Below are 16,088 nucleotides of genomic sequence, written 5' to 3' on the forward strand. Positions count from 1 at the left end.
TGAGATATCAGCTGATGTAAGAAGGGCTATATAAATACATTTGATTTGATTTGATAATATGACATTTGAAATGTCTTTATTATTTTGGAACTTTTGTAAGTGTAATGTTTACTATAAATTTTGTATTGTTTATTTCACTTTTGTTTATTATCTAATTTACTTGCTTTGACAATGTCAACATATGTTTATCATGCCAATAAAGCCCCTTAAATTGTAATTGAGAGAGAGATTTTGTGTGTGTGTGTGTGAGAGAGAGAGAGAGAGAGAGAGAGAGAGAGAGAGAGAGAGAGAGAGAGAGAGAGAGAGAGTGGGGAAGAAAAAGAGAGAGAAAAGGAGAGAAAAAAGAGAGAGAGAGACAGAAGAGCGAGAAAGAGAGAAAAGAGAGAGGGAGAGTTGGCGTCTTTAGCCAAACAACAATCACACGTGATTTTTGAAGTTCGCATTAAAAAAGAAATATGCCTATTTTTTAACATACTTTGGGTTAGTGGAACTGAGCGGAACATACTTGTCTCCTTTCACCTCACTGTTCAACTGACAGATTGGGCGCGTTKCTCTGCCCAGGCGTTGCTGACTCCTGCCAGATTTTACAACGCCTATAAAGGTATTTATCAGGTAAAGTATCAGCTAACCACATCATATATTATAGCAATCTGTCAGTCGATTACACAGTTGATGACGTCGCACGCAACCATTGGTTGATGCATGCAAGGTCTGCGCAAGGGAGCACGACCATTAGCTACAGTATATGCTGCTCAGAGTACTTGGCCACACCAATTGGTTGCGCACTGCCTCGCCACTTGTCACACTGCTCCTGCGTAATCCAATTGAGTTCTTATAGCTGGAGTCTAAAAATAGTCCAAATTAACAGAACCACAGTATAGACAGGTAACTACGTGTGAGTCCAGAACGTTATATGCGATGGAGAAATGTGTTATTTCCGCGCTGTCGTGTGATGGAATTATAGATGGATAGATGAAAGTCCCCTGATAGGCTAGACAAATTTGCCGACGGAGAGCACAGCCACAGGTGGAATGCCATGTGATGCTTGAGAGGATTACATTCGAGCTGCAGGTATTCTGAAGAAATTAAGAGGGACTTCCGATATCGAATTAATTAAGGTAAAGTTTTGGGTTTAATTGGATATAATTCCGCAAAAATATAGACCTACATCTATTCTACACAAATGTGGTATTCTATGAATGCGTAAAAGTTGCGTACCACAGCCAATGAGTGAATCCCGATATGTCKTTAGGAGTTAACTGTGGGTTTAGCTTTCCATTAGGTAGTTAACGGTTGAATTACAACAGTTTCTTGACAATAGCCTGGTAGGCATGATCTCAACCTAAAGATATGTTATCTTTATATGTTTATAAGATATGTTATCTTTAGGGAAGCAGATATGTTACGGTGTCATTTTAGCCCATCAATTAAATTATTGGGCAATATATTTTGTGTTTTAAATGCAATGACAGSATAAATATAGKCAGTTATCATGCCTTTATGTCCAAATTGAAAAAATTATTTAATTCCAGTTTGTCGACAAATTAATAATTTATATGTTCGATTCACGTTTCCACCTCAACCAAAATCTCAGTTAAATCAAATTAAACTTAAGTTTGATTTAGGCCTAATCCTATTCTTTAACTTAGATTTTTGGTTGAGTTGGAGATGTGAATCCAACATGACTGATTAATTTGAAAAACAAACTGGAATTAAAGCCAGACTAAGTCAGTGGCACAGATGGAAATATCCAAGCGTAAGATAATGTTGATATTTGGTTCCATTGATAACCAAGCAGAATTCAATATCACGTTTGAAATACAATAAATAYCCTATTAACGTGTCGACAAGTTAACAAATGTGACCGACCGGCTCGATTCGGGTCTTATATAACAACATTTAAAATTGTGTTTTTTACATTGGATAAAAGTAGAGACTCAGAGCTAAAAATTGGTATATCATACACTACAGTTGAGGAACAATGGGAAAGTAATTCTGCTTTGAAAGTTGATAAACTTGTAACCTCACTTTTGAGAAAATGGCCAGTGAATGTTTTGGTACACCTACTGGAGAGCTCTTTTTTTGTCTACACCCATTCAGCATCGTTCACACCCTCTTAAGCTTTAGTCCCACCCAGCTCTTTATTAAGGATTCAGGTGTGAGGCCATGTACTAAACAACCAAAGATTTCAAGACMAAAGGCTGGTTTATACTACGGGTGTGTTCGTAAATTCAATCTGGAGTGCCAGAGTGTGCTCAGAGTGCGCTCGCAAACTCCTAGCGTTGTCAGATTGTCCGTTCGTAAATCCAGTGTGCGCTCAGAACGCACTGGACGCTCTGGCGGAAGAGTAGGGTTGATCCGAGTGTTCTGATCTAACAGCAGTCAAGCACCCAAGCTAGGGGAAAGGAGGATACCTAGTCAGTTGTCCAACTGAATGTATTCAACTGAAATGTATCTTCCGCATTTAACCAAACCCCTCTGAACCAGAGAGGTGCAGGGGGCTGCCATAATCGACATCCACGTCTTCGGCGTCCGGGGAACAGTGGGTTAACTGACTTAGCTAACTGGCTAATGTTGGCTAGCTTGCTAGCAGTGGCGTTTTTAGCATGTAAATCTTGGTGGGGCAAATAAAATAAATGTGTGATGCATGCCAGCAAAGCCACTACGCAACAACACTAAACAATCCATTTAATTGCACTACAACGGTGACAAACGGTGCACAGAAACTCATTCACCGTTCATTAAGCCTCATTTACTGCCTTTTAAAGAACATAGCTGATATGGCTGACTTGCTTAAACAACTGTGGTTTCTACTAACAATTGAGATGTACAAACTATGGCATAAGGGGACAACAAGCGGATAAGAGGCAATCCGTAATTTCGATTAAYACATTAATGAGTGAGCAACGACGGACGTAGGCAATAATAAAATAATAAAATGTACAGCGACAGAATTCAGAACGTGGGCCGTTCTTACAGTGTTCTCCCTGTACAACAAGTCAGAACCATAGGATGAATAAAGGGGGCATGTAAACAGACAATGAAAGCTCTTACAATATTCAATGATTACATTTCTCTAAAACAGGTTATGGGCAAACAAGCACACACCGGCCACGAATMATGTGTTTACAATACCGCATTGGTGGAAATAGACCATATTATTAGGAAGTAGATCTAATCTTTATCTAAATCACAACAATAGACAAACACAGTCTGCTTAAACAAATAACACACAAACCGTTATACGTTTTCATGTCTTTATTGAACACACTGTGTAAACATTCACAGTGTAGGGTGAAAAAAGTATGTCAACCCTTGCATTTAATAACTGGTTGACCCTCCTTTGGCAGCAATAAACTCAACCAAACGTTTTCTGTAYTTGCGGAGCAGACCTGCACAACGGTCAGGAGGAATTTTGGACCATTCATCTTTACAAAACTGTTTCAGTTCAGCAATATTCTTAGGATGTCTGGTGTGAACCGCTCTCAAGGTCATGCCACAGCAGTTTAAATCAGGTTGAGGTCAGGACTCTGACTGGGCCACTCCAGAAGGCATATTTTCTTCTGTTGAAGCCATTCTGTGGTTGATTTACTTCTGTGTTTTGGGTTGTTATCCTGTTGCATCACCCAACTTCTGTTGAGCTTCAATTGGTGGACAGAGCCTTACATTCTCCTGCAAAATGTCTTGATAAACTTGGGAATTCATTTTCCCGTTTGATAGCAAGCTGTCCAGGCCCTGAGGCAGCAAAGCAGCCCCAAACCATGATGCTCCCTCCACCATACTTTACAGATGGGAGGAGGTTTTGATGTTGGTGTGCTGTGACATTTTTTCTCCACACAGAGTTGTGTGTTCCTTCCAAACAACTCAACTGTAGTTTCATCTGTCCACAGAATGTTTTGCCAGTGGTGCTGTGGAACATCCAGGTGCACTTTTGCGAACTTCGGATGTGCAGCAATGGTTTTTTTTGGACAGCAGTGGCTTCTTCTGTGGTGTCATCTCATGAACAKCATTCTTGTTTAGTGTTTTTCACGTATCGTAGACTCGTCAACAGAGATGTTAGCATGTTCCAGCGATTTTTGTAAGGCTTTAGCTGACATTCTAGGATTCTTCTTAACCTCATTGAGCATTCTGCACTGTGCTCTTGCAGTCATCTTTGCAGGACGACCACTCCTGCGGAGAGTAGCAACAGCACTGAACCTTCTCAATTTGTCTTACCGTGGACTGATGAACATCAAGGCTTTTAGAGATACATTTGTAACCCTTTCCAGCTTTATGCAAGTCAACAATTCTTAATCTTAGTTCTTCTGAGATCTCTTTTGTTCGAGGCTTGTTTCACATCAGGCACTGCTTCTCACATTTTGTAAGTGTTTTTTTATGGGGCAGAGCAGCTCTAACCAACATCTTCAATCTCGTCTCATTGATTGGACTCTAGGTTAGCTGACTCCTGACTCCAATTAGCTTTTGGAAAAGTCATTAGTCTAGGGGTTCACATATTTTCCAACCTACACTGTGAATGTGTAAATGATGTATTCTATATAGACAAGAAAAATGCAATTATTTGTGTGTTATTAGTTTAAGCACACTGTGTTTGTCTATTGTTGTGACTTAGATGAAGATCAGATCAAATTATATGACTAATTTATGCAGAAATCCAAGTAATTCCAAAGGGTTCACATACTTTTTCTTGCCACTGTATGTGCTCTTCAGATATGGGATTGCTTTGTTCTAATCCTTATTTGGCATCCAATTAAATGTTCTCTAAACCTCCTGTTCTATGTTTTTGTACTGCTACTCTATTTTTTAGCATATGTGGGGGTTTTTGTATGCAAAAACCTTTCTCTGAACTACATACTTCACATAGAGATGGAATTCATGATTCATTCAAGTCTCATTTTGCTGTGTAACACAATCTGTGGTAAACATACAATATTTTCTTCGCACCTTCCACAGTGTGATATTTGCTGTGAATACTCTAACGACTTGGATCCAATGGTGGTACAGTGCCTTCAGAAAGTATTCACATCTCTTGACTTTTCCACATTTTGTTGTGTTAAAGTATGACTTTAAAATTGATTTAAATTTAGATTTTTTTTGTCACTTGCCTCCACACAATATCCCYTAATGTCAAAGTGGAWTTWTRTTTTTTCAAAWAAAWAAAAAATGAAAAGCGGGGATGTTTTGAGTCAATAAGTATTCAATCCCTTTGTTATGTCAAGCCTAAATAAGTTCAGGAGGGAAAATGAGCTTAACAAGTCACATAATAAGTTGCATGGACTCACTCTGTGTGCAATAATAGTGTTTAACATGATTTTTTAATGACTACCTCATCTCTGTACCCCACACATCCAATTATCTGTTCGGTCCCTCAGTCGAAGTTTACATTTAAAATACAGATTCAACCACAACGATCAGGGCTGTCTCTTATACACATCTAGATGTGTATAAGAGACAGGTGTCCACTCTGTGTGCAATAATAGTGTTTACATCATTTTTTATGACTACCTCATCTCTGTACCCCACACATCCAATTATCTGTTCGGTCCCTCAGTCGAAGTTAATTTCAAACACAGATTCAACCACAAAGACTAGAGAGGTTTTCCAATACCTATCAAAGAAGGGCACCGATTGGTTGATGGGTAAGTTTATATATTATTTTTTCTTCAGGCATTGAATATCCCTTTGAGCATGGTAAAGTTATTAATTACACTTTGGATGGTGTATCAATACACCCAGTCACTACAAAAATACAGGCATATTTTAACTCAGTTGCCGGAGAGGAAGGAAACCACAGGGATTTTACCATGAAGCCAACTTTAAAACAGTTAGAGTTCAAATCAAAATCAAATCAAATGTATTGGTCATATATACGTGATTATCAGATGTTATTGCGGGTGTAGCGAAATGCTTGTTCTTCAAGCTCCGACAGTGCAGTAATATCTAACAAGTAATAGGTATCAGTTACCCAAAATACACGTAAATCTAAGTAAGGAATGGATTAAGAATATATACATATATGTCAGAGTGGCATTGGACTAAGATACAGTGGCATAGTATAGAATTCAGTATGTACATATGAGATGGGGGATGCAATATTTACACACAATTGAAGTGACTAAGATAGTATAGAGTGCAGTTTATACATATGAGATGAGTAATGCAAGATATGGAGACATTATTAAAGTGGCTAGGAATCCATTTCCTTAGTGGCCAGTGATTCGTAATCTATGTCTATACGTAGCCGTCTCTGATGTGCTAGTGATGGCTGTTTAGCAGTCTGATGGCCTTGAGATGGAAGCGGTTTTTCAGTCTCTCGGTCCCAGCTTTGATGCACCTGTACTGACTTGGCCTTCTGGATGATAGCGGGGTGAACAGGCAGTGGCTGGGATGGTAGATGTCTTTTATGATCTTTTTGGCCTTCCTATGGCATCGGGTGCTGTAGGTGTCCAGGAGGGCAGGAAGATTGCCCCCAGTAATGCGTTGGGCAGACCGCACCTCCCGCTGGAGAGCATTGCGGTTGTGGGCGGTGCAGTTTCCGTACCAGGCGGTGATGCAGCCCGACAGGATGCTTATCAATTTCCACCTTCTCCACTGCGGTCCCATCAATGTGGATAGGGGGGTGGTCCCTCTGCTGTTTCCTGAAGTCCACAATCATCTCCTTAGTTTTGTAGACGTTGCGTGAGAGGTTATTGTCTTGGCAACACACTCCCAGAGCCCTCACCTCCTCCCTGTAGGCTGTCTCATTGTTGTTGGTAATCAAGCCTGCTACTGTTGTGTCGTCTGCAAACTTGATGATTGAGTTGGAGGCGTGCTTGGCCACGCAGTCATGGGTGAACAGGGAGTACAGGAGGGGGCTGAGCACGCACCCTTGTGGGGCCCCAGTGTTGAGGATCAGCAAAGAGGAGGTCTTGTTTCCTCCCACCACCTTTGGGCGACCCATCAGGAAGTCCAGGACSCAGTTGCACAGSGCGGMGTTCAGACCCAAGGCCTCAAGCTTGATGATGAGCTTGGAGGGTACTATGGTGTTGAATGTTGATCTATAGTCAATGAACAGCATTCTTACATAGGTATGCCTCTTGTCCAGATMGGACAGGGCAGTGTGGTGGCGATTGCGTCGTCTGTGGATCTATTGGGCAAATTGAAGTGGGTCTAGGATGGCAGGTAAGGTGGAGGTGATATGATCCTTGACTAGTCTCTCAAAGRACTTCACGATGACAGTTGAGTGCTATGGTGCGATAGTCAATTAATGGCTGTGATAGGAGGAAACTGAGGATGGAAAAACAACACTGTTACTCCACAARACTAACCTAATTGACAGAGGTAAAAATAGGAAGCCTGTACAGAATAAAAATATTCCAAAACATGCATCCTGTTTGCAACAAGGCACTAAAGTAGTACTGCGAAAAAAAATGTGGCAAAGAAATTTACTTTTTGTCCGGACTACAAAGTGTTATATTTGCTTACCAAGAAGAACGTGAATGTTCCTGACTGACCGAGTTACAGTTTTGACTTAAATGTAATTGAAAATCTATGGCAAGACCTGAAAATGGTTGTCTAGCAATGATTAACACCAATTGGACAGAGCTTGAAGAATTKTTTTAAAAGAATAAATGGGCAAATGTTGCACAATCCAGGTGTGGAAAGCTCTTCCAGARTTACCCAGAATGACTCACAGCTGTCATCACTGCCAAAGGTGCTTCTACAAAGTATTGACTCAGGGATGTGAAGGGTTATGTCAATTAGATTTAGTATTTATTTATTTTATTTTTTCAATACATTTGCAAACATTTCTGCAAACATGTTTTCACTTTGTCATGATGGAGTATTGTGTGTAGATGGGTAAGTGTTTTGTATTTGATGCATTTTGAATTTAGGCTGTAGTACAACAAGATGTGGAATAAGTCGAGGGGTATGAATACTTTCTGAAGGCTTCAGCTCAGTATTTTAGTATGAATACCTATTTTGTTATCCCTGACTCACAACACCAACAAGGCTGTACAATTTATGGTGTAACTGTAATGAGGACGTCACCACAAATCACTTCCTACATATTTTGTAGACATGTCTGCACCTGCAGGAACCAGTGTTGCTACACTACCAATTAAAGCACTGACGTTTATTTGATCATAGTACTATATATCCTTTGATTTTCAGAGATGACATATAGCTACATTCATGTAGCTACACTCATCACACAGTCAGTGTATAACTTCACAACTTTGAGGTTTTGAATGAAAGAAAGAATGAAAGTATCCCTCTAACATTAGGTTTTATACTGAACAAAAATATGAACTCAACATGTAAAGTGTTGGTCCCGTGTTTCATGAGCTGAAATAAAAGTTTCCAGAAATGTTCTATACGCACAAAAAGCTTATTTCTCTCAAATTCTGTGCGCAAATTTCTTTACATCCGTTAGTGAGCATTTCTCKTTTTCTAAAATAATCRATCCACCTGACAGGTGTGGCATATCAAGAGGCTGATTAAACYGCATGATCATTACACAGGTGCATCTTGTGCTGGGGACAATAAAAGGCCACTCTTTTAATGTGCAGTTTTGTAACACAACACAATGCCACAGATGTCTCAAGTTTTGAGGGAGCGTGCAATTGGCATGCTGACTGCAGGAATGTCCACCAGAGCAGTTGCCAGTTAATTTAATGTTCATTTCTTTACCATAGGCCGCTTCCAACGTCCTTTTTAGAGAACTTGGCAGTACGTCCAACCGGCCTCACAACRGCAGACRACGTGTCTGGCGTCATGTGGGCGAGCGGTTTGCTGATGTCAACGTTGGGAACAGAGTGCCCRATGGTGGCGGTGGGYTTATGGTATGGGCAGGRATAAGCTACGGACAACYAACACAACTTAATTTTATCGATGGCAATTTGAATGCACAGAGATACCGTGACAAGATCCTGAGGCCCATTGTCGTGCCATTCATCCGCAGCCATCAWATGCGGCAGCGTGATAAATCACGGCCCCATGTCGAAAGAATCGTTGACATTGTTGCATTTTATATTMTTGTTCAGTGTCATTTGATATGTCACAGAACCTCAGCCGGATGCTACCACTGTCACGTCTCATTGTAACGCTTCACAGTCACCTTGGTGACGAGAGGCAGAAAAATGAAAGGCACAGAGAGTAGCCATATCAGAGCAAATCCTCCAGGCCCTGCGAAAGCCTATTACATGGCAAACTGGAAGCTCATCGTGTGACAGCCCGGTGTGCATGTGTGAGAGCGGGAGTGGGGGGAAATGGATGGGTCTGTATTGCTTTGTATGAGCCCTTTAGTCCAATCAATCACCTCACTCATTGTAGATAATCATCTATAGCTACTTGTCTAAATGGACCAAATTTATTGTTCTCCCAATATCTCTATCTTGTCAAAGAAAAATATSACTTTGCGGTAATGATTTAAGCAATTAGATAATATGGTTGTGTGGACACTTTTCAATGATTTATGGAAACAATCAAGTTTCTTGGGTTCAACAGTCTTCATTGTAATCCAAATACCGGCTTCGCATATTTTTGCCACAGAGTCTATGATGAAACAACATGTATTGCTTATGTTTCGCTATTACAGCGTTTTGAGGCAGATATTCCAAAAATGATTTAGATAATATGACTGTATCTACACATGGCTGTGTCCCCCCCCAGGATGGGCACGTTCGTGACCCTGGCGGAGGTGCTGGAGGCCCGGGGGTCACCTCTGGAGGAGGATGAGGTATGGTGTCTGCTACTGGGCACCGCCGAGGCCTTAATGGAAATCTCTCACAAAGGTACCTGGACATATTTATATGCTTTTCCTCACCCATGATAATACACACCGGCAGGATCTTTTGACCTTAAAAGGGATTGTTCACACCCTGTCAAAACATGTGTCAGATGTTTGCAGACCTCCATAAGTGGTATTATGCTGAGCTGACTTCATACCCCATGACTTGTTTTTGTATATGCATCTTTATGCATTAGAAGAAATAGGCCTCAAACCCGAGATGAATGGGAAGGATAGGCAACACAATATCGTGCTCTACTTCTAATAGTTTGTATTTTGTCCTCTCGACAGGTCCTGGTAACATGTGCAGTGTACTGAGCCCTGGCTCAATGCTGCTGTCAGCCACTGGGAACCTWGCTTTTAAGAGCTGTCCCCGGTCAGAGAACCTTGGTTCCTTCACTGCTCCAGAGGTACAGGAGGGGCACGCTGCCTCCAACAGGACGGCCTCGGAGAAGGTGCTCAATAAACCCCTGATCTCAATGTCATCGCATCACACTGCTAATCTGATTTCATATCCGTCTGTACTATARGGCCAACTCCTATGGTCTCCGTTGGCTTGATATCTCACCACTGTTTTGGTTCTCGAGTTTTGGTTTTGCATGAATTCCTCAGGAAAGATTTTACTCATTCGTCCTGTGGATCTGTCTCTGTCAGTTAGTTTGTACGTTCGTCACACGCAGTGTCTCAGACAGCACGAGCCCGATTTTGACGAASCTTGGGTGAATGATGCGTCTTACGGTTTACAAAATTACACTGATTGACCAGATAACATGCGATTGAAAATGCAAACTTTGAAAGGTCACGCCCACACCCCGTTTGACCTAAAATCATGCAATTCGGTACATAGGTCCCTCTCCTTACAAGGAACACATTTGCCTCACGGACCGAAGAGGTCCGCCATGATGGATTTAGAATTTTGTGAAAAACACTTAAAACGCTACTCCTCTAGCACCGAATGACCGACATGTTTACTGTTGCCTTGTTTCTCTCTTTGTTTTCTTCAGATGATTGTATATTCCCTAGGAATGACCCTCTTCTGGTCCGTTGATTATCAACTACCTCAAAACCAGCCCATTCAGCTGAGTGACGACCTGAACAACCTCTTGCTGAGTATGTGTGAGGACACGGTCCACAGACGAGCAGATCTTGTGACCGTGCTGGAGACCTGTGAACAGCACATCAAGGCTGCTCAACTGCCCCCACCAGAGAAGCTCATCAGACAGCTAGTACAAGATGTCTTCAGGGACTCTGTGAGTCACCCACATTCCCTTTTTGGTTTAGGCAATGCACCTGTAGTCAGTATAGCTGTCACTCTACACTCCATGTGCTGACCAGCACACTGACATTATAGGGTCAAATTTCCTAGAAATAAATTGGCCTCTATTCCATATTGTGACAATACTGGCTGGTTGCAACTCTATCTTGGCTACAATCTACAGCTGGGTTTCAATTGAGATCATATTGATTTGAGACAATGGTTATTTTTAAGGATAGGTCAGTGCAACTTATCTAATTCAGCAGCTGTCATTCAATTGTGTTTTCTAGGTTGATCATGTGTCCATGGCTGAGATTGGTCCTCAACTTACTGACCGGAGTCAGATGGTCAGAGAGAGGCTTCACAGTCTCTCAGGAAGTGCCTCGTACCACAACTCCACCTGGGCYCTGAGAAACAGAAGCACCCCAACATTCCAAGCTGAGCTCAGCAGAGGGTAAGAACCTAGCTGTCGCCTTTCAAACAACAAAAAGGCACATTTTGACCCGGGAATACACATATTATCAGCTTTAAAAGTATAGTTTTTTTTTTAAAGGGATAGTTCACCCAACTGTCTATGGACAATAAGTTAAAGAATTTCATCCCTGTAATCTTGTCTTTTTATTTTCTCCCAGAATTCCCCAAGGGTCACGTCACCGAGAGAGTTACTGCAGCTATCAGTCACYTAGCCCCTGTAGCKCTTACCTGGATGGCTTTCGCCGTGGCAGCGTCAYACCTGTACTTTACACATATCTAAACGAGTCCACGGTCAGTCTTAATGAAAAGAAAGCCAAGGTATGATATCATAGTGAGTCATGTGACATATTGGGTTGACATTTTTAGTAGTTCGTAATGTTTCCCTCTTTATTTCTGCAGGATATGGGTCCTGAGTTCATTAGGAAGTTAGACGCGCCTCTGGTTGTCTTGGAGCTGCCCGGATCCATTGTGGTAATTATGACTTTATCATCGACCAGTAGTCTGGCCTGCTCAGGTCAGGCCTCACCACCTCTTCTTATCCAGGCTGCATCACATCCGGCTGTGATCTGGAGTCCCATAGGGCGGTGCACAATTGGCCCAGCATCGTCCGGGTTTGGCCGGGGTGGGCCGTCATTGTAAATAAGAATTTTGTACTTAACTGACTTACCTAGTTAAATAAAGGTTAAACAAAATAAAAATCAAGAGCTTCATRAAATGCCTTTTATCATCACCCCAACTGTCATCAGTCGGTCTTTACYTGAATCACTATCTTTCTGTCTCTTAATCCAGTCAAAGAAAGGGAAGTCTCCCTCCACTATGAGGGAACTGAGTGTGGTCATGCCAAACGGACAGAGCATCCTGGTCAAGTGTGACGTCAAGTCAGGAGGAGGGGATGTCTTTGATATGATTGTCGCCCACTCCAATCTGGTGGAACACTTCTACTTTGGCCTTGCTTACATTGACGGTAAATGCACAAATATTGTATGTCGTTTACTGGAAACAGTTCATTGAGGTGTTCTGTTGGGTCATGTATGGCTGTGCTCGAACTACAGTAATGAAAAAGCTAAAAGTTGTCTTTACATGGTTCACGTGTTTAAAAGTGTCACTCTTCTTTTTATCTCTCGGTTTTAGATCATGAGTTTTTCTTCCTGGAAAATGACACAAAGATATCCAAGGTCGCCCCCGACAGTTGGAAGAAAGTGCCTACCTCCACGTTTGTCCTTTTCTTCAGGGTGAAATTCTTTGTCCACGACATCTCTCTCCTTTTGTAAGTACCTCACATCCGCTCATGCTTACAGTGTATTGTATTCAAGGTCGACCTATGGGATTCATAGAGGTCAGGCAATAATGCAGATTGCCCACTGCTTTCTCTATGGAAGCATATTGTGTGTGACTGGCGTTTTTTGGCAGGCACAAACTGACTCGTCACCAGTACTACCTACAGCTGAGGAAGGATATACTGGAGGACAGGTTGGCCTGCCATGAAGAGACAGGCCTATATCTGGGTGCCTTGGCTCTCCAAGCAGAGTATGGAGACTGCATGCCTGAGGTATTTTATACATTTTATTTGAGTTATATATCCTGTATAGTCACCTGATTGTCAAGGTCTAGGTGGATTTTACTGCATACTTACAGTACCAGTCAAAAGTTTGGACACACCTACTCATTCAAGGGTTTTTCTTTATTTTTACTATTTTCTACATTGTAGAATAATAGTGAAGACATCAAGACTYTGAAATAACACATATGGAATCATGCAGTAAACAAAGTGTTAAATCAAAATATATTTTATATTTGAGATTCTTCAAAGTAGCCACCCTTTGCTTTGATGACAGCTTTGCACACTCTTGGCATCTTCTCAACCAGCTTCATGAGGTAGTCACCTGGAATGAATTTCAATTAACAMGTGTGTCTTGTTAATTTGTGGAATTTCTATCCTTTTTGCGTTTGAGCCAATCAGTTGTGTTGTGACAAGGTAGGGGTGGTATACAGAAGACAGCCCTATTTGGTAAAAGAGTCCATATTATGTCAAGAACTTTTAAAGTTTCTTGAAGTGCTGTCGCAAAACCATCAAGCGCTATGATGGAACTGGCTCTCATGAGGARCGCCACACGAAAGGAAGACCCAGAGTTACCTCTGCTGCAGAAGCTAAGTTCAGTAGAGTTAACTGCACCTCAGATTGCAGCCCAAATAAATGCTTCACAGAGTTCACGTAACAGACACATCTCAACATCAACTGTTCAGAGGAGACTGTATGAATCAGGCCTTCGTGGTTGAATTGCTGCAAAGAAACCACTACTAAAGGACAGCAATAAGAAGAAGAGACTTGCTTGGGCCAAGAAACACGAGCAATGGACATTAGACTGGTGGATATGTCCTTTGGTCTGATGAGTCCAAGTTTGAGATTTTTGGTTCCAACTGCCGTGTCTTTGTGAGACGTGGAGTAGGTGAACAGATACTGTGTGGTTCCCACCGTGAAGCATGGAGGAGGAGGTGTGATGTGTGGGGGTGCTTTGCTTGTGACACTGTCAGTGATTTATTCAGAATTCAAGGTACACTTAACCAGCATGGCTGCCACAGCATTCTGCAGTGATACGCCATCCCATCTGGTTTGCGCTTAGTGGGACTGTCATTTGTTTTTCAACAGGACAATGACCAAAAACACACCTCCAGACTGTYTAAGGGCTATTTTACCAAGGAGAGTGATGGAGTGCTGCCTCAGATGACCTGGCCTCCACAATCAACCGACCTCAACCCAATTGAGATGGTTTGGGATGAGTTGGACTGCAGAGTGAAGGAAAAGCAGCCAACAAGTGCTCAGCATATGTGAGAACTCCTTCAAAACTGTTGGAAAAGCATTCCTCATGAAGCTGGTTGAGAGAATGCCAAGAGTATGCAAAGCTGTCAAGGCAAATGGTGGCTACTTTGAAGAATCTCAAATGTAAAATATATTTTGATTTGTTAAACACTTTTTTTGGTTACTACATAATTCCATACATTTTTTTTCATCGTTTTGATGTCTTCACTATTATGCTACAATGTCGAAAATAGTAAAAATAAAGAAAAACCCTTGAATGAGTAGGTGTGTCCAAACTTTTGACTGGTACTGTAAATAGATATTACCTTGTAAATATTACGGATGGGCAGAATTGTGCACAGTTAACTGAATATCCGGATATCCAAACGGATTTTAGTATTAAATTACTTGAATGAGTTTTCATTTTTGGAGCCACATTTATTTTGCCCTATTTTAATCCTTAAGAGTTTATTGACGCACCCGGGTGTCAAATTAATGAGTATAATAAAAAAAATCKCCATCAAAATCCTTCAGTTTAAGCTAGCGATAGCTGCAGGATGGGKCCCGTCTCAATTCACCACATCCGCCTATTTCGGCCTTCCGCATCTGCGGTGGAAAGTGGCAGGCTACAGTGCTGTTTATCAGCCCAGGACACATCCAGACAATCTGTCTTCTCAGGAAAACGTCTGTAGCATCAGAATGTGCCTAATAACCACTATATGGAAAGAGTAGACTTTCACGATCACAATGGTGTTCCCCGTTTTGCTCTACGACCCGCACAAGTGTCTGTATTCGGTATCACCGATGTGCCAACTTTTGTCCGTACCGTCCAAACCGTTTGGGCTACAAACTAATATGACCCCATTGTGGAAAGGGGAGACTCTTGCAGGCATGATGGTGTTCTCTGTTCTGCTCTACGACCCCCACAAGTATCATGGGACTCGTCTGTTATTAACCCAAGAGAGAGATATTTTGTATGTTACAACCAAGATTGAACTCTTTGGCCTGAATGCCAAACGTCTCGTCTGGAGGAAACCTGGCACCATCCCTATGGTGAAGCATGGTGGTGGCAGCATTATGCTGTGGAGATGTTTTTCTGTGGCAAGGACTGGGAGACTAGTCAGGATCAATGGAAAGATGAACGTAGCAAAGTACAGAGAGAATTGTTGATGAAAACTTGCTCCAAAGCACTCAGGGGCCTCAAACTGGTTCACCTTCCAAAAGGACAACGACCCTAAGCACTCAGCCAAGACAATGCAGGAGTGGCTTCAGGACAAGTCTCTGAATGTCCTTGAGTGGCCCAGCCAGAGCCCGGACTTGAATCCGATCTAACATATCTGGAGAGACCTGAAAAGAGCTGTGCAGTGACGCTCCCCATCCAACCTGACAGAGCTTGAGAGAGAAGAGAAGAATGGGAGAAACTCAAATACATGTGTGTCAAGCTTGTAGCGTCATACCCAAGAAGACTAGAGGCTGTAATTGCTGCCAAAGGTGCTTCAACAAAGTACTGAGTTAAGGGTCTGAATACTTATGTAAATGTGATTATTTCAAACAACAAAAATTGCTTTGTCATTATGGGGTATTGTGTGTAGATTGATAGAAAAAAAACAATTGAATCAATTTTAGAATAAGGCTGTAACTTAAAATGTGGAAAAGGTCAAGGGGACTGAACATGTAACATAACACTAATATATACAAAAGAACGTTGACACACCTTCAAATTAGTGGATTCTGCTATTTCAGGCACACCCGTTGCTGACAATTGTATAAAATCGAGCACACCGGCCAATGCA

The 16,088-nt window shown here is 41.7% G+C and overlaps 1 protein-coding gene across 2 annotated transcripts in view; it reads left to right on the forward strand.

Annotated features, from left to right (window-relative positions):
- Window positions 1-877: 877 nt before the first annotated feature.
- The window catches only part of LOC111967721 (FERM and PDZ domain-containing protein 2), a 48,284-nt gene continuing 33,073 nt past the window's right edge, over window positions 878-16,088 (forward strand). For both annotated transcript variants that reach the window (XM_023993012.2, XM_070444869.1), the window contains exons 1-10: window positions 878-1,118; window positions 9,652-9,773; window positions 10,061-10,224; window positions 10,774-11,019; window positions 11,315-11,478; window positions 11,657-11,816; window positions 11,898-11,969; window positions 12,288-12,462; window positions 12,630-12,765; window positions 12,909-13,047. In XM_023993012.2, the coding sequence (XP_023848780.1) occupies window positions 9,653-9,773; window positions 10,061-10,224; window positions 10,774-11,019; window positions 11,315-11,478; window positions 11,657-11,816; window positions 11,898-11,969; window positions 12,288-12,462; window positions 12,630-12,765; window positions 12,909-13,047 (1,377 nt within the window). In that variant the 5' untranslated portion in view covers window positions 878-1,118; window position 9,652. The remainder of the gene's footprint in view (window positions 1,119-9,651; window positions 9,774-10,060; window positions 10,225-10,773; window positions 11,020-11,314; window positions 11,479-11,656; window positions 11,817-11,897; window positions 11,970-12,287; window positions 12,463-12,629; window positions 12,766-12,908; window positions 13,048-16,088) is intronic.

Source organism: Salvelinus sp. IW2-2015, linkage group LG8 (assembly GCF_002910315.2).
Source record: "Salvelinus sp. IW2-2015 linkage group LG8, ASM291031v2, whole genome shotgun sequence".
Lineage (NCBI taxonomy): Eukaryota > Metazoa > Chordata > Actinopteri > Salmoniformes > Salmonidae > Salvelinus > Salvelinus sp. IW2-2015.